This window comes from Chelonia mydas, chromosome 11 (assembly GCF_015237465.2).
Source record: "Chelonia mydas isolate rCheMyd1 chromosome 11, rCheMyd1.pri.v2, whole genome shotgun sequence".
Lineage (NCBI taxonomy): Eukaryota > Metazoa > Chordata > Testudines > Cheloniidae > Chelonia > Chelonia mydas.
Genome location: NC_051251.2, coordinates 3241968 through 3264878, shown reverse-complemented (window position 1 = coordinate 3264878; position 22911 = coordinate 3241968). Strand labels below are relative to the sequence as shown.

Below are 22911 nucleotides of genomic sequence, written 5' to 3'. Positions count from 1 at the left end.
TGCTGCCCCGCAGCCTCCTCGGCTCGCCAGCACGGAGCATGGCTGAGTAGCTCTTGTTCCTTATGGCCGCTGCGTCCTCCTGAGGGGACGTCGTGCCCGAGGCAGAGACAGGACGGGGAGCCAACCCTCCAACTCACATGGCCATCTCGCCCTCCCACCGGCCTGCTGCACCCGCCATCGGGAGTGCTCTCACCCAGGGACAAGCCAGCGGTGCTGGAAGGAAGCTACCAGCTGCCTGATCCCTCCCTCTCTCTCTGGTCCCTGTGCCAGCTCCCCCAACCAATACACACTCATTCTTGCTATGCCAAAAATGTTGCATGCAGTTCTCGGACCAAATAAGGCGAGAACAATGGTAAACAAGGTCTCACACACCCGCTCCCCCTAGGACACCCGCACGCCCCCTCCCGATTGCATTGGCTTGTCCTCTCTGGACTGGGCTCCGGCTAAGCAGCGCATCAAAGGCTTGGCTCTCCTCTTTTTCCACTTGAAGTTCCATGTGATTAGAGGCTCCTGCAGTCTGCCAGGGCACCTCTCCTCTCCCTGCCTGCCCGTCTGGATCCCTGGGAGCCACAAACATGCTGAAAGAGGAGCCGCCTCGGTTCATTCCCCACCCACCCACCCACCCACCCACTGCAGCCTCTCCTAGGGTTATCAGAGAGCAATGCTACAAACCACAGGGCCTGGGAGTGCTTAAGAAACAAGCAGGTAACTCAATACAGGCATGCTCGAGGGAGAAAGAAAGAAAGAAAGAAAGAAAGAAAGAAAGAAAGAAAGAAAGAAAGAAAGAAAGAAAGAAAGAAAGAAAGAAAGAAAGAAAGAAAGAAAGAAAGAAAGAAAGAAAGAAAGAAAGAAAGAAAGAAAGAAAGAAAGAAAGAAAGAAAGAAAGAAAGAAAGAAAGAAAGAAAGAAAGAAAGAACCGGTGCAATCTCTGAACACAGAGCTACGTAAATTCACTGGAACAAAGGTCCTGCACACAACAATTCGGAGGCCGGCAGAGAATGGGTCAAGCCAAAGCAAGGAGGAAGCAGGCTGACCCTCCCACCTTGTGCCTTCAATCCCTTTGCCCCATTGGGGCTTGGAAGCCCCCGAATCTCCTCAGAGAGCGCTCGATCGAGCATTGGCAGGACGGGACATTTCAGGCCACGATGCTTGCAATGTCCCAGTGCGAACATCTCTCCAGCCACCTCGGGTAGGGCCTCGCTGTTTGGGTGGGGGCTGGAGACACTGGGTTCCTATCCAGCCGGTGGAGAGCATGTTCCCCCATGGGTGGCATGGAAAAGAGCCAAGACTCACCCTCACCAAGTTCGCAGATGACACTAAGATGGCGGGAGACGTACATATGCTGGAGGGTCGGGATAGGGTGACCTAGACAAATTGGAGGACTGGGCCAAGAAATCTGATGAGGTTCAACAAGGACAAGTGCAGAGTCCTGCACTTAGAATGGAAGAATCCCATGCACCGCTACAGACTAGGGACCGAATGGCTAGGTGGCAGTTCTGCAGAAAAGGACCTGGGGATTACCGTGGATGAGAAGCTGGATATGAATCAAGAGTGTCAACAGGCATATTGAGCAGCATTAATAGGAGCATTGCCATCAGATCGAGGGAAGTAATTATTCCCCACTATTTGGCACTGGTGAGGCCACACCTGGAGTATTGTGTCCGGTTTTGGTCCCCGCACTACAGAAGGGACGTGGACAAATTGGAGAGAGTCCAGTGGAGGGCAACGAAAATGATCAGGGGGCTGGAGCACATGACTTATGAGGAGAGGCTGAGGGAACTGGGGTTATTTAGTCTGCAGAAGAGAAGAGCGAGGTGGGATTTGATAGCAGCCTTCAACTACCTGAAGGGGGGTTCCAAAGAGGATGGAGCTCGGCTGTTCTCAGTGGTGGCAGATGACAGAACACGGAGCAATGGTCTCAAGTTGCAGTGGGGGAGGTCTAGGTTGGATATTAGGAAACACTATTTCACTAGGAGGGTGGTGAAGCACTGGAATGGGTTCCCTAGGGAGGTGGTGCAATCTCCATCCTTAGAGGTTTTTAAGGCCCGGCTTGACAAAGCCCTGACTAGGATGATTTAGTTGGGGTTTGGTCCTGCTTTGAGCAGGGGGTTGGACTAGATGACCTCCTGAGGTCTCTTCCAACCCTAATATTCTATGATTCTATGAGAAACCCTGGCCCGGCTCACCAGCACACAGGGGCAGGGTCCCATGGGGAGGTGGGGTCCCCTGCGGGGAGTGGGCCAGGCTGCTCACCCTATAGAAGTCAGCACCAGGCTGACCTGCAAGGATTCCGCACTGCTAGGGAGGATCGAGTTGCCCAGACATGATTCACAGACCTTAACCTCTCCTGGGAGCGGCTATTTCAAGCCCGCCTGAGATGGGGACGGGACGGTGGCTCTCAGCCTTGCATTGACAGAGCTGGGGATGTGGGGGGATCCGTGAAGCCCCCTCCGGGCCTATGCAAACACCCTGCTTTCCAGAGAGCTGGCTGCATCGACTCATGTTGGCACTGCGGGATGTGGGAGGGAGACGGGCCCATCCGCGGAGACCCACCAGAAGTGTTTCTAAACACGTTAGACGTGGCTCTCCAAGATCCCAGGCCTGCAGGAGCTGCCCTGGGGGATGCCACGTGCCTCTGAGAGGGGCAGGAGAAGGGTTGTTGTTTTTTTCCACCTGCCAGGGCCTGAGCTCAGGCTTCCAGCAACTGCTCATGCGACAAAGATGCAGAGCTGAGCAAGGCACCGCGTTCCCGAACCCCTCGTACGCCCTGGAAGAGATTCTGGGCTGTGCCCCAAACACCATCTCTGCACAACCCAGATGCTGGGCTGCTCCAGAGGCCAGAGCGGCCCCCAGCATAAGTGAGAGCAGCCCAGCTCCAGGCACAATGTAAGCTTTTGTTTAGGTGCTGAAGCCTGGATTTCAGAGTCTAACCTTAGGGACCCAGGGTTGAATTTTTGGTCTACATATCTTATAGCAGGGGTAGTCAGTAAGTGGACCCGCTGGCCAAATCCGGACGGTCAGATGCTTTCGATCGGACCTCAACATCTTTTTATTTACTTATTATCATTATTAGTATGATTTTTTAATTATTTTCTCTGGACTATACCTTGGCCAAGAAATTTGGACCTTGACAAACAAAATTATTGACTACCCCTGCTTTATAGGAATCGCTGGAATGCAGCCACCTCTGGGGAAGAACTCAGCAACCCTTTAAGGGCCCAGGCCAGGTGCCTATATACCTTTGAGGATCTCAGCCCCAATCCAATGTCTAACAAACGCAAAGGGAGTCTTTGCATTGATTGATGGGCCGCTGGCTCAGGTCCAAATGGAACAGTAATGCTATGCAACAGCTGAGATCAGGAAGTGAATGATAGAAATGTACCCAATTAAACTAGCAGGGGAAAGTTCGGAAGGCAAAATGCAATGACCTGTTCAGTGTTATGATGCGGCCAGGGCATTGAGGGTAACATCCAGTTATTGCCAAAAATGCCCTGAGAGCTGTGATGGACACAAGTAGCTGGGATCTTTCTCCTCCATCTCTTTGAAGTTTGACAATGTTAGAACCACACTGATATTCTGTCGAGGCCTTGGGATTTTAAACACTTTCAATAAAACCCTTTTCTGGTCCCCTCTAAATAGTGGCAATACGTGTTTGTGATTCAGTCCAAGAAGACAAGATGTTTCTTCCACATCCGCTGCCCATCCGAGGTAGCCATCAGGCAGGCATTTCCTGCCCCATAAATGTTGTTTAAACTAACTAACTGAAAAACTAAACCCAACCGAAATCCTTTGCTGCAATATCAACAGCAATCAATCGAAACAGGAAGCAGCTGGTCCCAAACGCTCTCTGAGCCGCTGTTGGGTTTTTTTTCTTCCTGAGGGAAGGATATTGGTCTAGTGGCGAGAGAAGATTTGGGACTCCTGGGGTCTATTCCCAGCAATGGCACATTGCATAGTCATTGCACTGCCCCATGCCTCAGTTTCCCCACTTCTGCACACTGGGTGTGAGAGCCCCTACCTCCCAGGCATAGAGAGAGTAGTAATTAGTTAGGGCTAGGTGCTACGTAAAGGCCAATGAGGTGGAATTCAACAACCAAAGCCAAAATTCTCCCTCCTCGTTGCCGATTGGTTGAGTCCTTCCGTCTCCACCTCGCAACCCGGCAGGGTCCATGTTCTACATCCATCACCACCGTTATTTTATCCCTGCGGCTGCACTGACCGTCCAGCTCCCTCCGCTTCAGGTCCGGCCCAGAGCATTCTGCTAAACGACCTTCCACTGCCGGCCGCCGATCCGAGACCTGAGCTCCGCGAGGGAGCTGGAGCTGCCGCGGTGCGAGTGGAAGTGTTCCCCGCACCTGCAGCACGGAAAGCACCTGGTGGAGAGGACGATGCTGGCAGCAGATTGCACGATGGGCTTAATTCAGATTGGGAGGCGCCCCCACACTACACTCCGTGGAGCGGCTCCACCAGAATAGAGGGGAGCAGGCGGAGGCCTGCCCACCCCTGAAAGGTGCAGGGAGGGACTGGGGCTAGGAGTCTGCCGGCTCAGTTCAGATCAGAGGTGGGCCACGTGCACCGATCCAGACCCAAAGTCACGGCAGCTCAGGTCCTGTAGCGTGGTTCCCTGGGATCCTTCCCTGAGGCTCCAGCTGACGTGCCAGACCCCTGCGGCGTGGACACCCGGCCCCACTATGCTGCTGCATGACCAGCTACATCTCAGCTCATCTATCCCCTGCCTCGGTGGGGGTCTCCGGCACCCGTGGCTCCTCGGCGTCCCTCCTGTTCTCTGCCTGGGGCGGACGACAGCCTCGTTTCCTGCGGGCCACGGCTCTTTATCTCATCCGGGTTTGGGGGTTCGAGGCAGAGGGGCCTGGGCGGGGTTAGTGCCCCGTGACGTGCTGCACGTCAGACTAGCTGAGCTGGAGGTCCCTGCTGCTTGGAATCGATGGCTCTTTGACTGTCTCCTCTGTGCCTACTTCCTCGCCACACGGACAGGCTGGGGCTGGATCCTGCCCGATCGAACTCAGCAGGGGGTTGCCAACGGATGCAGAATCAGGTCCGATACCCGCAGCTAATATTTTTCCCAACAAGCCTCCCGGTGCTGAGGTGGCCCATCTTGCTACTCTGATGTGGCAGGAGCATGCCGTGAAGAAAGGAGTCTGGAGAAACCTGATGCCGTGGTCTCACCTCAAGGCTGGGGCTCCTAAGAAGAGAGGAATCATTTGCACGCCGGGCGCTGTGAAAACAGGAAAGGGGCAGGGAGCTGCCACTTTCCCCAAGCCTGTCCCTAGATGGCAATCCTGACTAGAACATCCCAGAGACACCAAGAACACAGACAATCGGGGATGATGGAGGCCCGGATCATTTGATTTGTCCAAGTAGGAAGAGAAGAGGAGCCAGAGACATAAGACAGGGTAGCCCTCCTTGTGCCCATAATGCCAAATGCTGCAGTGCCTGGCTCTCAGCGGCTGTGGCTGGCAGAGAGCGGTGAAAAGGAGAACACCGGTGGATGCCAAACACAAGTGAAGATAAATAACTAACCAGTCCTTCTTGGGGCGATCCCTGGCTCGACTCGTCCAAGGATTTTCCATGAGGATCTGAGCCAGGAATGATAAATACACGTCCTCGGTACCTGCCCCTCCTGACAGCCTGGTCAGGCAGGCGTGGCTCTACCAGAAAGAAGTCATAAATTGCAAGGCTTAGCTGGGTCCCTCCAAGCATTTCACGAGCCCTCCGTTATTGTTAACATTTCCCGCAAGGGGGATGAAAAGTTTCGAGCGCGGGCCTCCAGGAACGGGAACCGTCGTTGACCTTACAAGGGAATGGAAAGGAGTTCCACATGCGAGACAGAAAGCGAAGCCTACAGGGCATAAAACATTTCTTTGCTGCCGTGGGCAATTTCCCCTGGAGCTCTGCTTTTTCCTACTGTTCTTGGGTTAGATTCTGGTCGATGCACATGCCAAAGCAGCTGCCCGGTTGTCAGGCCTTGCTCTCACTCGAGCCCTCTCCTCGTGTAGCCACCACTTCCCCACGCAGAGTTAGGGAAACCATCATCTCCTTGACATTCACTGGCTCAGCAGCAGCTCTCCACGCCCCAGGCGAATGGGAGGCTCGAATGAAGCAAGGCTGAGCCAGCCAGCACTTAAATATAGCTCATGACCGAGTTTGTTGCAGGCTGACGGGCCGGGGATGCAATTTTTGGCCCAGGATGACTTGGTGATCTTAGATTCTGTGAACAGGCCAGATCTTGAGGTTTTGCTCAATCCTTGTTCAGGCAAAACCTGCCATTGGCTTGGACTGGAATCTTGACAGGGAAAGGTCTCTGGCCCTTTAAGATGTCAGCATCGCTGTTTTCCTTAGGGAAGGGCGGTCGGGACCCTTCTCTGCAGAGCTAATGAGGTCACCCTGGGTACCTGATACGCCAGACACATGCCCGAGCCCGTGTGTCACGAGTCCTTGTTTCCTCCCCCCTGCCAGGAATTCGGAGGCTGCCCCTTGCCAGCTTTCCATGCCCACACTGTGAACCAAACCATGGGGAGGGGGAGATTTTACTCAGGACTCCCGAGTGCAGCGCTCGCAGCCCGCAGGACACAGAAGAAGCCAAGATGTCCAGAACTGGACAGACCCCTGGGGCGCCCATAGGAGCAATGCAGGCTTTGCTTGCTCATACATCAAGCTGGGCAGTTTGTAAACACTCACGTCACCCCGGTGGTGGCAGCAAGGACTGGGCATCTGACAGTCAGGCAAACATCCAGGGAGCCAGGGACACGTGCCCCATACACCTTCAAAATAAAAACACCATCTGCTCCCTGCAACCCAACACCGATGGTCAAGCATGACCAAGAGGCGAAGGGGCAGGAGCAAAAAGCAAAGAGGGAATACTCTGCCTATCTACAGTGCTGCTGATCTGCCAAGTCCAAAGCCTTAGCCCACTCCCCCGCAGGTCAGGTAGGTAGATAGAATTACCCCCTTTCCACAGATGGGGAAACTGAGGCACAGATTAGTCATGCGATTTGCCCAAATCTGCGATAGCGCGAACAACAGAAAATGAGACTCAAGGCTAACTCCAGGCTAACCATCCTGTAAAATCTGGGTTTGACTCCTGGATCGCCGGTGGGAAGGAGGGGGGAGTCCTTGGACAAGCCGCTCTCCCCTCTTTGTGCCTCAGTTTCCCCATCTGTAAAATGGGATTAATGAGACCGACCTTCCTTTGTCAAGTGCTTTAGATCTAGAGTGTGAGTGTGTGTGTGTGTGGTCATACAAGCACTAAATACCCCGCTGGTGTTACATGGTAGCTGTGAGGTATAAAGCATGCTGAGACCCCCTGGATGGGAGGCACCAGGGAAGGACAGAAGGTTAATAATAAATAACAACTTTCCCAGGCACGTGGCCCCTGGCTTTTCTCTTCCAGGTTTTCTGCGCTCTGCATGCTCCATGGCTGGCTGGATCGCCGTGGGCTAGTGACTGGGCTCAGACACTGTAGCCCTTTCTACTCTCTTACTTTCCACCGCCAACGACCCACTGACCCTCAATGCAGCCAGCTGGGCTCCCACCACAGTCCCTCTCCTCCCTGGTGCATACTGCTTGTGACTTCACACTCCATTGCCTTGGCAGGGACTGTGGTGTCATTCCCACGGCCAGAGAGGACCCCCGTCCTGCCCCCTCTGCCCTTGCTGCACCTAGTCCCTGGGCCACGCTGAGATCCCCCCAGCTCTAAGCAGTGCAGCTGAGTGGCTCTCCACACCCAACAGGCCCCACCCCCTTCAGAAACTAACCCCCGGTACGGCGTGGACATTCATCCTAAGCCCCTTCTTGCTGTTCAGCTGAGCGGCTCCCTCTTGCCAATCCCAAAACCCAGTCGCCCCCTCCAGCGGCTGGCAGCTGCGCTATGCTAGGATGGGAGATCAAACGCTTTCACAGCTGGGTAATAACCCTCGGGCTGCACAGCCTCGGCCGAGTGCCAGGCGTCGGCTCTGCCTCCCCGTGACGGGGCGAGGGGAGGCCAGCTTTCTCTGAAGCACCAGCGACGGTGCCCTCTCTGGGACGAGATCCCAAATGCCATCGCCCGCCTTGCTGGGATCTAGAACAATCACGAGCCGCGGTCCGCGTGCATGTCGGGAAGACAAAGCATTGAAGCAGTAACAGCCCACCACCCAGGCCCAGGTCCCCGCCATCCCCTCCCCACATATGTTAATGGTGCGTTCGTTTGGATCACAAGATCCTGGGGCAGGGACCGAGTCTTCTTCTGCGTCTTGGAGATGACCTCCCTGAGGTCTCCTAATATTCTATGATTCTATGACAGTCCTGCACCCGCCAGCAGGGCTCCCGTTTATGATAATCACCCTCCGCTGGAGTCAATCCGTCTGGCCCTGCGTCTCGTTTCTCTGGGCCTTGGCGTGTCTGGGCTCTGGCCAGGAGCCAGCGAAGCTATTCCAGTGAGATCCCCAGCCCAGCTCTGCAGAACGGGGCGGTCTGCACGAACCCCGGCGCTCTGGGCAGCTTGTCTGAGCCTCCTGACTCAGACCCACAACGATCCCAGCTCTCTCGGGCCAGGGCCGCCCGTCACCCTCGCTGCCTGCAGGCCACGGAAGCGGCTGCCGAGACCCTGAGGAGGTGACAGGCCTGGGTACGGGAGAGAGGTGGGATGATGGTTCTCCGCCATGCAGCACCACTCGCTGCCTGCCTGTCTCCCTGCCTGCCCACGCCCTGCAAGCCTCATCTCTCGGCGGCCTGAAACCCAGACCAAGTGACGGGCCCCAACCTGTCCCAGCCGCCAGTACCAGCAGGGCTGTCGAGGAACGGCAGGTAGGGAAGGAGCGAGAGAGAAGGGTTGTGTTGCCCTCTGCCCCGCTCCCTGGCTCTCTTGAGCCGTATCTGCCTCAAGCGCAGGGCACTTTGAGCCCTTCTGGCCTGAGACCCCTGCCCCCTCTCCCAGGGAAGGCAAAATCTACCCAGCACTCAGGATTCACTCAGGCTTGGCAAGGCCAGGATGCCCTCTCCAAACTCCAGACTGGTAGCGAGGGGCTGGATCCACAGCCCTAGAGACAGGAGGCCTCTCCCATCCCACCGAGCAGCTCCAGCATGGGCAGCTGCAGTGCCAGCTTCCCCACAGCGCTACCCTGCCAAGGCACCCGCCCCCTGAGCTGGATGGACCGAGCCCTGCGGGCAATGAGGCGGGGGTTAGAACTTAAACAGTGATGCGGGCTCCATAAATAACACACTCGGATTCCTATAACCCCCTTTGCCTGTTAACTTCAGGTTTGAACTTCCCTGCAAGACCCCCTCTCTCCGCAGGTCACATGCAGGGGATGCTGATGCTAGGCTTCCTCTATATAAAGGAGGTAGGGGGTTAAAGGAGGGACCCTTTGCCTCTGGAATGTGCCCCCCCAAACAATCCTGCAAGAGCGCCCCCTGCCCCCAGCTTGTGAGCTGCAAGGGCTGATGGCCCAGATGGCTGCTGGGTCTTGAGCATGCCAACGTGGGGAATAGCTTGGTCCTAGCCTTGCTGTGTAACCGGCACACGCCATGGGCCTGGCTCCATCGCTCCCATCAATAATATTGAGCTACTGTATTTTTAATCTGCTCTCAGAGGCGGCCGCAGTCTCAAGATAGGCGTCTCTTGTTTATAAATCTAAATAGCTCCCCGCACTTATTTCCGAGCACACAGACGTAGCTGGAAGACCAGAGGGCCCTATCGCCACCTCCTCCACCCAGCCCGCCATTTGTCTGTCTCATCCACCTGTCTGATCCCCAAGATCGGGAGCTCTCTGGGGAAGCGACTGCCTTCTTTATGACTTGTCTGCACGGTGCCCGGCACATCAGGGGCTCTCACAGGGGCCACGGCAATATAATAATACGTTATAACAATGACCTGTGTCCGGAGGTTTGTGGGCCTCATGGGGACCAGCCCACGTACCCTCCAGGCTGTCCTCTCGGCGGACGTTGAAGTTGTCGTAGGAGTCCCATCGGATGAGGGGGTCCGAGGTGTTGTAATCCACGGAGACGCTGGGGCCGTTCTCCAGATGTTCCATCCCTGGGGGCAAGCGGAGCTGAGTCAGTAAAGGAGGCCAAAGCTACACACGAGTGTGGTGTGTTGGAACTTCAAGGGGAGAGACTGGAACAGACCGGGCAGGACTGGGGGCGTGCGGAGAGATGGGAGAAGCTGGGTTATTAGAAAGAGACAGGAAGTGAAAGGAGAGAGGGGGAAAAGGCAGGACAAAAGGAAGAGGAAAGGAATCATAGCCTCTGGAGATGGGAAAGACTCATCACAGGACCTACTCTGTCTCTCTGCCAAAGCCAGGCTGTTACAATCAGTCATTCACCAGGGGTTATCCTGCCTGACACTGGACTCCCAGCACTTCCCTGCTCAGGGCTGTGACGATGTGAAGCAGCAGGGAGGGGGGAGTGTTGACCTGGGAATGTGCCCTGGGGACGGGAGACCTGAGAGCCTGTCACCTGAGCCAGGAGGGGGAGGGGGAGGTAACACCTCTGCCCAGGAATGTGGACGGAGGCTGGAGCAGGGAACCTGCTGGGTGGGTTTAGTTTTCAGTTTGGGGCTGGGAGGAGGAACACAGGGAACCCCAGGGCTGGGGTCTAAGCTCCCTGCTCCCCCAGAAGGACTTCACTGAGGGGTCCTGGGTGTACCCACAAGCTCTGTTTTGGACTGTGTTCCTGTTGTCCAATAAACCTTCTGTTTTACTGGCTGGCTGAGAGTCTCAGTGAATCCCAGGAAGAGGGGTGCAGGGCCTGGACTCCCCCACACTCCGTGACAAGGGCATCCTGTGAACTAGTAGATCTAACTGTCAGGAAGCTCTTCCTGACCAAATAGACAGACAGACAGAGGGACATGTATGGGGGCAGACAGAGGGGCTATTTATGGGGGCAGTCAGAGGGGCGTGTATGAGGATGGACAGAAAGGCGCAAACAAGACAGACACAAGGACATGTAAGGGGATGGACAGTGACAGAAGGGCATGTATACAGATGCACAGAGTGAGGGGTACTGTAACAGAGTGGCTTTCTCTTGGGGTAGAGCGCCTGTGGCTAAACCAACCCTGATTACAGGATGAGCCCCACTTTCATATGGTGATGATAACTCTCTTTCCATTCCCATTAGTATCTCTGGAGGATGCTGAACAGGAATCACTAAAGCTGGAATTTTCAAATCAGAGGTCCAGATAACTTGCATCCAAGAGTTTTAAAAGAGCTGGCTGAGGAGTTCACTGGACCATCATGTTGACTTTCAGTAAGTCTTGGAACACTAGGGAAGTTCCAGAAGACTGGAAGAAAGCAAATGTGCCAATTTTTAAAAAGGGTAAATGGGATGACCAGGTAATTATAAGCCTGTCAGCCTGACATCAATCCCTGGCAAGATAATGGAGCAGCTCCTATGGGACTCAATTAACAGTGAGCTAAAGGAGGGTAATGTAATCAATGCAAATCAACATAGGTTTATGGAAAACTAACTTGATAACTTTATTTGATGAGATAACAAATTTGGTTGATAAAGGTATATATCATAATATATAGAGACTTCTGCAAGGCATTTGATTTGGTACTGAGCAACATTTTGATTAAAATACTGGAACAATATAAATTAACTTGGGACACATTACATGGATTAAAAACTGGCTAACTGATAGGTCTCAAAATGTAACTGTAAATAGGGAATCATCATTTTAACAGGCATGTTTCTAGTCCGGTCTGCAGGGATTGGTTCTTGGCCCTACGCTATTTACCATCTTTATCAATGACCTGAAATCATCACTGATAAAGTTTGCAGAAGACGCAAAAGTTGGGAGAGGGGTAAATAAGGAAGAGGACAGGTCACTGATTCAGAGCGACCTGGATCGCTTAGTAAACTGGGCTCAAGCAAACACTATGTGTTTTAATACAGCTAAATGTAAACATATTCATCTAGGAACAAAGAGTGCAGACCATACTCACAGGATGGGGGACTCTTGCGCGGGAAGAAGTGACTCTGAACAAGATTTGGGGGTCGTGGTGGGTAATCAACTCAACATGAGCTCCCAACGTGACGCTGGGGCCAAAAGAGCTAATGCGATTCTGGGCTGCATCAACAGGGGGATCTCGAGTTATTTCATCTCTGGATTGGGCACTAGTGCGACCGCTGCTGGAATCCCGGGTCCAGTTCTGATGCCCACAGTTCCAGGAGGATGTTGATAAATTGGAGGGGGGTCAAAGAAGAACCACACGAGTACCACTAAAGGATTAGAAAACCTGCCTTATAATGACAGACTCAAAGACCTCAGTCCATGTAGCTTAACAAAGAGATGGTTAAGGGGTGACCTAATCACAGTCTTTAAGCATCTACCCAGGGAACAAACATTTGATAAGGGGCTCCTCAGTCTAGCGGACGAAGGTCTAACACGATCCAGTGGCTGGAAGTCAAAGCTAGACAAATTCAGACTGGAAATGAGGCATAACTGTTGGAGTAATTCGCCCTTGGAAGGAAGAATTTACCACGGTCGTGGTCAGTTCTCCATCACTGACAATTTTTCAATCCCGATTGGATTTTTTTTCCCAGAAGACCTTCTCTAGGAATTGTTTTGGGGCACCTCTATGGCCAGGGGGGAGGAGGGGTCAGATGAGATGGCCCCAATGGTCCGTTGGCCTTGGACTCTAAGAACCTATGAACCAGATGATTCCTGTGTAAAAGGAGCTAGGTTTAAGCGCCAAGAGGGTCCACTGGAGAAAGAGCTGGAGGTAAGAGACTGCAGGGCCCTGACTCAGCAGAGGGGAGCCAGAGCAGGAAAGGAGGCTAAGAGCAGGGAGAGAGGGAGCAAAGCTCTCCGGCAGGGGTCCTGGGAGAGACCCTGATTAGCCAGGGAAGAGACTGGGAAACCCAGAGGGGTCATAAAGAGGCAAGGTAGGAAGTTTCCCAGGGAAAATTGCAATAGGGAGAAAAGGTCCAGCCCAGCTGTGCAGTACAGGGCTCTGGGCTGGAACCCAGGAGCGAGGCTGGGACCCCGTTCCCCTACCGGCCCCAAGGAGGGGGCCTACAAGCCCTTCCTGGAAAGGCTCCAGGACCAGCAGCTCCCTGTGTGTCCTGCCCAGAGATGGGCTCTGGCCTCCGTGAAGGTGGAGGAGGGGAAGGGGGCTGCTCCCCTGCCCGGACAGGTCACCATGGGGATGCCTCATTCCAAGCGAGACTGTATTACTGAGCAGTACGAGACTGGCCCCCACACAGGGGGCATGCTCAGCGCCTGGCAGCAGGGCCCCTTCGCCCACACTCACCCACCACAGCAAGGAGCTGCCCAGTGCCAGTGGGGTGCTGGCACAGGGGCAGGGAGTATGATGCAAGGAGAAGAGCAGGGGCTGAAGGGGACGGGATCAGAGGTGGCAGGCACTGGAAGAAGTGGGAAGGGGGAGGAAGGGGCACAGGGATTAGTAGCTTTGGGCTGCAATGCCCCATGCAGCAGGGCCACCGGCCGTACCTTGGATCTTCTCCGGGCCGTACGAGAACACAAACTCCACCTTCCCATACTCCGGAAACCGGTCGTCTAGGATGGAAACAGAACACAGGAAACTCAGTGTGTGTCCAACCCGTGGGAGCAGCAGCCAAGTCACCTCCCCAAAGCCAGCGCCAAGGAAACCGACACACAAGCACCTGCGTTCAGGACACTCGGGCAATAACAGGGACCTTGGTCTTTATCACGAGAATCTCCTGCACCTAACTAGAGCCTTAGCGCTGATCCCGCCACAGCCCCAGCGGCCCTTGGCAAGGGGAGTCCGGAAGTCGCTCACCAACGGGCAAGGCCATGGGCAACCACCCATGAGAGCTTAGCCTGGGTAAAATGTCAGACTCCCAACTGTGGAGACAGAGCCCCCCATTCATCAAATATAAAAACATAAGAATGGCCGTCCAGCCCAGTATCCTGTCTTCCGACAGCGGCCTATGCCCGGTGCCCCAGAGGGAATGAACAGAACAGGGAATCATCAAGTGGTCCATCCCCTGCCGCCCAGGGTCTTATGCCTATAAAGCAGGGATGACACAGTCCTGCCAGGAGCACAGTCCCCTACCGGTGTGCTTTCATCCACCACTGAACCACAATTGCCAGCGTGCGTTCTACCTCCATGGCCATTCTGTTCTTAGCCTCCCTGCTGGGGTCAACCACAAAGGGCCAAGCAGTGCCGATTTAGAGACACGGCTGAATCCCAGCTAGGAAATGGACTAAGGCCCATGACACCATTTCACAGAGACCGGCCTTTGGATGGCAGCCCCCTCCAGTCATTGACTCCATAGAGATGGAGGACCCCATAAGCCGCCAACACACCCCCAAGAAAGGTGTCCCCCGCCACTCAACAAGGGGGTGCCCCATCTGCCTTTCACACCGTGCTCAACATCAGAACATCTGAGCAACATTCTCCTCCCCACTGTCAGTCGCTGCTGTAATGGAGAGTCCTTCCCGCTGGGGGAGGCTCGAGACACGCCTCCGATGGAAATAACGAGTGATCCTTGGCCACCAGCTGCAGTATGTGGCTTCCTCCCTTCGCTCTCCAATTCAATCAACTCTTGAGACTTAAAACAGGCGAAGGTGAGAGATCTACGCAGGGGAACCTGAGCTGGGGAGCCTGCTCCAGGGCCAAAGGGTCATTACATTAAGAAATACATCCTCAGCATCACACTCCATCAAAAGTACTTCATCGTGGTCTAGAGTCTGACACCCATCCCCTGCCCGCCCTTGCAAGCTGTAAAAACGTCATAGTGTCCATGCTGGAGTGACTAATATTGTTCCAGGGCTTAGGGCAACAGTTGCTGGCACAGCCCCCGCGTGAAGTGCATCACCTCGGGTATTTCTGGAGCGTCATGTTTCACATCCCCGCCTCTCTGGGGCATGGTTGTAAATTACTCGCTGAATCCAGCGGACCTGTGTCCAAGGGCGAGCTGCTGGAGCTCGCGGACGCCTTTGTACCGCGGCGCTCTGACGGTGCGGACGACCGAGTAACAGCACGTGTTACCGGACCAGCCGGCAAGCGAACAGTGGTTTGAGTGACCCAGGCATGACTCCGGCAGTGGGATCAGTCTGCTGAAGAACCCATGAGAGATGCCAGGGGGGCAACCACCCCCAGCGAGTTCAACCCCATGGTGCAGCTTGGGGAAGACGACTTGGCGAGCAGGGTGACATCCCTGGCCACACGTGTAGATTGCAGGCAAACCCACCCGGCCTGAGGAGCGAGGAAGAGACCTTCAGCCTGCACTGGGGATGAAAGCAGCTGATAGGGACGGAGCAATGCCAGGTCTCTCCCCAGCAGTGATGTGGGCGGAGAGACAGAGCAGCTGCTACAGAGGGAGATCACCCCCAGGTCAGTGATCTGCAGAGGAGGAGAGCGGAAGGTAGGGCTGGCTGGACAGGAGCAATGCAGAAGAGACCTTCACCCTGCGGTAGAGCAGGGACCTGGCGATGAGGGTGCAGGGAAGCAGCAGAGGTTCAGGCAGAGAGCCGGTCAGGAAATGATTCTTTGTCTTCCATAAAATTTCAACAAAGGGAAAAAACTGATTTTGTTTCAATTTCTCGCTGAATTCTTTTTCTTTTTTTTTCGTTTTCGTTTTCATCGAAAATGGAATTTTTCCCCCTAAAATTTCCCTTTCACCAAAAAGTTATTTTTAATCAAAAAATTTGTTTCGATAAAAGATTTCCAACCAGCTTTGTGCACGAGTCCTCCAGTAGGGCTAAAAGCGGCTGATAATGGTGGACGGGTGGCTCAGAATGGATGGGTGGCTGTAGAAAACTGCAAGTTTTTATGGGTCAGGAAATTTTGATTTTTCTTGGCTGTAGACCAACCAACTGTAGATGGACGAGTGGCAGGAACCCCGAGCAGAACTGAGAGGAGATGATTCAGAGGAATGACCGGGGCAGAGCTGAAGGGACCTTCACCCAACAGCAGCCTATGGATGGATGAACAGACTGACTGACCCAATGAGTTATCAGTGGGGACCACTTAGGATATACAGTGCTGCTGGTGGCAAGAAAAACACCATCTACTCTCCTGGCATTGTGTGTTTATTGACCACGTTCAGCTCAATGTGGTCACACGGACGTGGAGGGTAGGATGCAGGTATGAAAACTCCCAGTCGGGTCTAGTGGGCAGGTTTGCATCAAGCGGAAAGCCCCCGTCTCAGGCTGGTACCCACTGGTAGCCGGACGAGATGTTGAGAGCAACTTCCCAATGAGCTGAGCTTGGCAGAGATTCCTTACAGCTGCCCTAAACAGGAGCAGGCGTGAACCTCCATGTGCATTGCTCCAGGGTACGCCGATCGGTGGGACATTCCCAACTTCCGGTGCTGAGACGTGGTGGTAGAAGGGCCACGTAAGAGCCTAGGTAGGCAGGCAGCCCATGAATGAGCTAATCGGATCTCACAAATAAGGAGGGGTGGGTCTAGAGAGGCCAAAGACAGCCCAGATTTGGAGGACGTGGCGCTGGTGATGCCCTTTCCAGTGGGCTGGCACTGGATCAATGTGCTACCATGGTGTTGGGAAGTGCTGTGCAACCATCTTAGATAAGATGCAAAACCAAAGAGGTCATTACAGATCCCATTGCACTTTTAATGTGGAGTAAGGCGTCGCCCCAGGTCCCCCGGGCGGATTGAACCTGGGTAACAGCTAGATATGCTACAGAGAGAGAAGCAGAGACAATTTGGGGAGCACATTGGGATTCTGATATTCCAAGTCCTCTGAAAATCACCAAAGTCCCCCAGTGTGGAGCTGATATATCTATGTTCCCAGACACCCTAGTCATAGGAGCTGTATCAAACCGCAATGGAGCAGAAATGTGAAAACCAAGCAGGCAAAGTAACTGTCACGGAGTCCCCGGGCGATGCTGTGGAAATGCTCCCTGCGAAGCCAGTCCGGACTCTGGGGCAGTCTCCTTTCTGTGAGCAGCCTGTCTTCAGGACACACAGCTCACCCGGCTCCACCTTCCTGGGTCTGACCTCGGAGCATTCAGCCTCCTCTGCCCCTCCGTGCGCTTCCCACAGCCAGTCCGCTCAGGCGGGGTCCTGGGGAAGCCAGAGGGTCCTGCCCCCCAACTCCACAGACAGACGTGACTCTCAGCCAGTCAGTAAAACAGAGGTTTAGTAGATGACAGGAACATGGTCTAACACAGAGCTTGCAGGTGCAGAGAACGGGACCCCTCAGCTGGGTCCATTTTGGGGGGCAGTGAGCCAGACAACCACGTTTGCACTTCACTCCATGTCTCCAGCCAGCCCCAAACTGAAACTCTCTCCAGCCCCTCCTCCTCTGGGCTTTGTCCCTTTCCTGGGCCAGGAGGCCACCTGATTCCTTTGTTCTCCAACCCTTTAGCTCTCACCTTGCAGGGGGGAAGGGCCCAGGCCATCAGTTGCCAGGAAACAGGGTGTCGGCCATTCTCTGTGTCCAGACCCCTGCACACACCTGCCCTCTAGGGCTCTGCAATGATCATACACCCTTATCCCACCCCCTAGATACTTAAGAACTGCCTAGGGGAAACTGAGGCACCCCCACACTATTCAGAGGAAACATTAAGAACAGTCCCACTTCGTCACAGTAACTCATCAATAAACCCCCCAAACCATGAGCGGCACAAGATTCCCCCGTCCAGGCTGGGTCCCACATCCCTCTCCCCGCCTGGCAAGAACGACGCAATCACCTTTAAAGGCTTCGTCCAGGTCCTCCTTCCCGAAGACAACGCCGAGGTCATGGATGGCGCAGGTGTGGAACTGCACCCGGAAAATGACGTCTCGGGTCGGGCTGCGGGACTTCTTGTGGTAGCATTTCAGCTGTCCGGGAGAAGGGAAGAGGTGTCAGCCTCTCCATAACCCAACCAGGAAACACCCCAGCGAGCCTCGGGCAATGCCGGGTCTCGGTCTCGCCACCTCTCCTTATCTAGCTGGCCTAGCGGGAGTGGTTTCTCTCCTCTCTTCCCAGCTGTCGCGCACCCTCCTATCTGGGTAACCGGCTGGACTGCAACAGGGCAGAGCGGACGGATCCTGCAGTGACTTCCAAGGGCCATGCAGCGTGGAGATGGCTTTGATGCCATGTGAGCACGTGGCCATTGCAAGGCACCAGTTCACCCCGTTGCACCAAGATGCAAAGCTGGGAACCCTTCCCCATCACCTGCAGAACAGCGGGGTAGGCGCTGGCAGCTCCCCCTAGGGCTCGGTGTTGCACAGTGTTGGAGCTGGGGTCTCCCTACCCCTATTGACTATCCTCCACCTTCCCCCAGGGGCTGTTTCTTCTCCCCCGGCAGCCCCAGTGGGCCCAGCTCCTCGCTGGATGGGAGGTTCAGGGCAGACTGCTATCAGTCTCTTACCAGGATATCTCCCTTCAGGAGCAGTCCGGGTTCGATGGTGATGCAGATGCTGGTCTGGCTGTCTCCTTGCACGTTGCTGCGGAGAGAGGGAAATAACTCAGCCTGGATGCAAGAGCCCAAGGACTCCATCAGCCAAGGGGCAGGCAATCTCAAGCAGCTCCGGGGGTGGGCGAGGAGTGAAATCCTAGCGAGGCGGGTGCTTTCCCCAGCTCGCCCGAGGTGTGGCTGGAAATGCCATGAGAAAAGGCTCCATCATGCAGTCTCTGCTGTTTCCAGCTGCCCCCCAGGCCAGGAAAATCATCACGGTCTTTGTATACAGTTCAACGGTGCCTGGAGGCACCACCTGGGATCAGAGCCCTATTGCGTTAGGTGCTGTACAGATAGACAGGGCCAGTCCCTGCCCCAAAGAGCTCAGGGGCGAAATAGGCAGGCGGGGAAATGATTTGCCCAAGGTCACGCTGCAGGTTAACGGCAGAGACAGGAACAGACCCCAGGCCCCCCATGGCACCCCGCAGTGTGCTCCCTGCTACCACCCCCCACCCCCGGTCAGGTGCAGCCCAGCTGCCGGGCTTTTAACCCAGAGATGCCCCCATGGACCCAGGAGGGGCAGAGAAATTTCCAAAACAAAAGGCGACGGTGGAGAAAAAGCCATGGCAAACCCAATGCCGGTTCGGAGCCTGGGGGAGGACTTGCCTGGGGGGCCAGTGAGGCGGGGCCTTGTTCACCCGGACGCTCACAATGGGGGCTGAGAGTAGCAGCTCCTAGCGCAGCCGGCTCGGGCCAGCAGGAATTTCTCTGAGCTAGTCACTCAGCTCCCACATTCCCCGGGGAATCCCTGCAGTTCTGAGCTGGGAACGGGGCATAAAATCAGCCCGGCTGTGGTTGTTCACGTGCCCCATCGGCGTGCCAGCCTTGCTGACCGTGTCAGCCCAGCCAGCAGGGGGAGCTCACAAGTATCATGTCAGTGACAGCCGTTGTTTTTGTATAGGTCCTACGAAAAACACTACCTATTGGATTTGCCATTTTGCAGCCCTTTTAAAGCCGATCTTTAGAGTCTGGAGCACATTTGACAGCTGATTATAACATACAGTTGGTCGCTGCTGGGGTCTAAACTATTCGACAGCATCCCAGGAAAACCAAAGAGAAGCAGCAAAACGTCTCTCCCAGTGGGCCCTGACCCAACGATCAACATTTATACAGGAGCTGTGCCCGACTGGGACACCAAACGACTCCTTAGTCTAGAGGTTCAAGCAGGATATGACCCAGGGTACATAGCACCCCACAGCTTTGCCCCTAACTGTCTATGGGGCTCTGGGCCTGTCACTTCCACCTCCAGCAACTTCCTCACTTGCCCTCCCCGCCCCCAGCCCAGTGGATGTAATGGTCCAGGAGGGTTAATCCAAGTGGTTTCATCACTCGCTGGCCTTGGGGCTCAGCTTTCACGGGTGAGATAAACTTGGGGTTTATTAACAGCTTCCCATAGACAGGCTATTAAAAGCTGAAAGGTACAAGTGGGCCTGTAGTAAATTTCATTGAAGAGATGGCATCAGGCCTGGTTAGAAACAGGCGTGTCCCATATGGGCAGGTCACATATTAGGGAGAAGAGGGGTGCAGTCAGACAGGCCAAGGGGACGAGGGAAGAAAAAGAAAAAAGAGACAAGCGTTTTTCCACGCACCCTTGTCTGTGACGGTCTTCACAGAGGCCGTGTCTACACTGCTTTGAAAACCCGTGCCTAGGGGACCCGAAATTGTGGACTCGGTGGTTCCAATGACTGCACGTGAGTGTCCACACTGCCTTGTAAACCTGGATTTACTGCTGGCCCCGGGTCTCACAGCCGGGCTAAGGCGTCCATACCGCACTCCACAGGCCTTCTGACTCGGGTCTGCAGCTTGAGCTGTGTCCACACTGCAAAATGACAGCGACTGGACCCAAGTCGCGGCAGGACTCATACCGTGACGCACCCCCCTAGCAGGGTCCTAAGACCCAGGTCCTCGTGCTTGCCGACCTGAGTCAGACAGATCTGCGTGTGGACGGAAGGGGGGCTTGGGTTCAAACCTGAGTCAGAGCCCGGGGTTGGAGTGCAGTGTAGACATACCCAGTGTGTCCACCAGGGCACATACACCCCACCCCACCGCCCAGGGCTCTAGCTTCAAATTAGCACATGGAAGCCAAACTGTCTGCTCCCCACTGCACACATCAGGACTGGGTGGGTGCCAGGCAAGACAGCTCAGTGCGGGGAGAGTTGGAAGGTGGGGCTGGGGAAGCCTGTCTGGGAGCTGACCCCAACCTTTGCCCCAGCCTCGATGTGTCGTTGAGTGGCTGGAGATAGCTGGTGGGTGCCGTTCTGTGCTTGAGCTTCCCCCCACCCACTCCTGCCCAGATCTGCTTTCCTGGGCGGGGGAAGCCCCGAAATACGGGGAGCGAGATGCCATGAGAGAGCCCGTTCGTGACACCCCCAGCCCCATTCCTCAGCCCAAGTGGTTGGGAGATGCACAAAGTGCTTTGAGATCCCCGATGAGCACAAACAATGCTACATCCCTGCTTCCCAGCCACTGTCCTGTGTCCCAGCACTGCAGCTGTCCTTGCGACCACTGTCCTGGGCTTCCCCTCTCTCCCTTAGGGCAGGATCCACCAGCGTGCAGGCTGGGCACCATCAAAGTCCCCCATTGAGCCCTCAGGGCCTTGCGCTGCTTGGCTGTGTGGGAGAGAACTTCCCCCTGAGCTCATCGTCTGTCTCCCATTCGACTGCGCCTCGCTCGCACGCCCTGGGGCAGGGGCTGCCCTTCACCTGGGCTCTGGAGCCAGCCAGGAAACTTCCCACGAGGTGATATGTCAAAGGACAAGCTGGAGTGCAGCTCTCCCGGCCGGAGGAGAAAGCACGTGCCCCTGCTCTCTGGGCAGCAGAGTAAGAGCTCCATTCCTGCTAAGGAAGTAAGGGTCCCCCGACCTCCCAGCCAGACGGCTGCTGAGCTGCTCAAAGGTCCGGGTGCATTGGCTGATGGCTGCATCCCTGCACCAGGGAGGGTGGGCGGGGAAGAGGCTACGGAAAGGCCTGTGCAGAAAAGGCATCACAAAACGATCGGCGGGACTCCTCCGGCAGAGCCCAGCCAGTGGCAGTCCCTGGGGACTGGGCACGTGGAGAACTGAAGGGCGTCTCCAAGCACACCGGAAGGGGAGGGCAGTTTTTAGGTCAGATGCGCTGATCCGCCCATGCCACCGGGATTCTTCGGAGCAGGTCAGGCGCGTGTCGGGGGCGAGTCTACACGGCATGTGTCTGCAGCAGGGCTCGGGGGGACAATGGCGGATTTGGGACCCCCAGAAAAATCTCCCCCCACCCCGGCCAACATTAACCATAAACGCAAAGTGCAGCTTGTTTCGACCCCAAGCTCTCCCCTTCCCTTACAGGACCCAGCCATGTTTCACACCAACACCCGAGCTCGTTGGAGTCCGAGATGCAGAAGGCCCATTGGGTCACCAGGACCATCTCTCGGGCAGGAGACAGTCACAGGGACTGGAAGTGAGGGCCTCTAGGCAGAGAGAGGAACCCAAGAGAGAGCTGATATTTACTAGATCCCAGACGTGTACACTGGCTGCATGGCCTGGTAGATCTTCAGGAAGGGCCGGCAACCTAGAAGACACCGATCACAAATGGAGAGAAGGAGCATTCGTTAGCCAAGGGGATTAGTCACCAGGAAGGAAAACAAACAGCCCAGGCAGGTGGAGTGGGACAGGGCGCTGGGGACCTTTCCCTAGCCTGCCTGCTTCTCGCAGCGCCTTCCCCAGGCCTGGACAACAGACGGCCCGGAGACGTGGAGGTGGGAGCAGAGAGGCCCCTACACGTTGTCCGCCCTTCCTACTGGCAGACCGCAGTGAGACATGGCAGGCTGCCCCGGCCCAATCACAGCCCTTGGGGTCCAGAGTCCCTAACAACTAGCACTGGAGAGAACTCAGTGCACCAGCCAGGGGTGCGCCAGCCCCTGCTGGTGACAACAGAGGGGAGCCCATGCAGCTTCCGGGCTGGTGACTGGAGGATGGTAACCCCCCTGCTAGACGGCTGTGTGTCGGGGTGCCAGCAATCCCCCGGAGTTAGGGCCACCGCTGAGTTCCCACAATAAGCCCAACTGCAGCTCCATTCTGGAACCTACAAGCCGTTGGCAAAGATGCTCTGTCTACACTAGGGCTCCCACCACAGAGCTGCACAGTGGCTAGCGACAGGGTGATCGCCCTTCCCTCCACCTGCTCTGGGTGGCGTGCCCCAGGGGGCCAGGACACGGGCCGGGGCTGCTCTCGGGCAACCCAGACGCCCACGAGGGCAGGTGGAGACGCCGGGGCTCCCCGCAGAGGCCTGGGCTCCCTGGGCAGCGCTTACCATGGCCCGGCTCCAGCTTCTGGCCTGGCCAGGGGGCGGAGCCTTTGGGGGGAAAGGAGGGGCAGGGGGCGGGGCTCCTGCATGCGTCCCGTCCCGCTTTAGCCTTTCGAAAAGCGGTCACCCTGCCTAGCAAGGGGAGAGACGGCTGAGGCCCAAACTCATCCTGTCAACAAGGCATTGATAGTGGCCGGCAGGAAGCTACACATGGCAGCCCCTGGCTCCCTGGAGCC

At 55.6% G+C, this 22911-nt stretch overlaps 1 protein-coding gene across 22 annotated transcripts in view; it reads right to left on the bottom strand.

Annotated features, from left to right (window-relative positions):
- Positions 1 to 22911, bottom strand: part of TNS1 (tensin 1) — a 283525-nt gene that overhangs the window by 87090 nt on the left and 173524 nt on the right. For 19 of the 22 annotated variants that reach the window (XM_043525423.1, XM_043525425.1, XM_043525430.1 and 16 more), the window contains 5 exons: positions 21880 to 21940; positions 18312 to 18387; positions 17649 to 17778; positions 13457 to 13522; positions 9872 to 10033 (listed from right to left, as the gene is read on the bottom strand). In XM_043525423.1, coding sequence (XP_043381358.1) covers positions 9872 to 10033; positions 13457 to 13522; positions 17649 to 17778; positions 18312 to 18387; positions 21880 to 21940 — 495 coding nt within the window. The remainder of the gene's footprint in view (positions 1 to 9871; positions 10034 to 13456; positions 13523 to 17648; positions 17779 to 18311; positions 18388 to 21879; positions 21941 to 22911) is intronic. The other 3 variants (XM_043525426.1, XM_043525431.1, XM_043525443.1) reach the window with 1 other exon arrangement.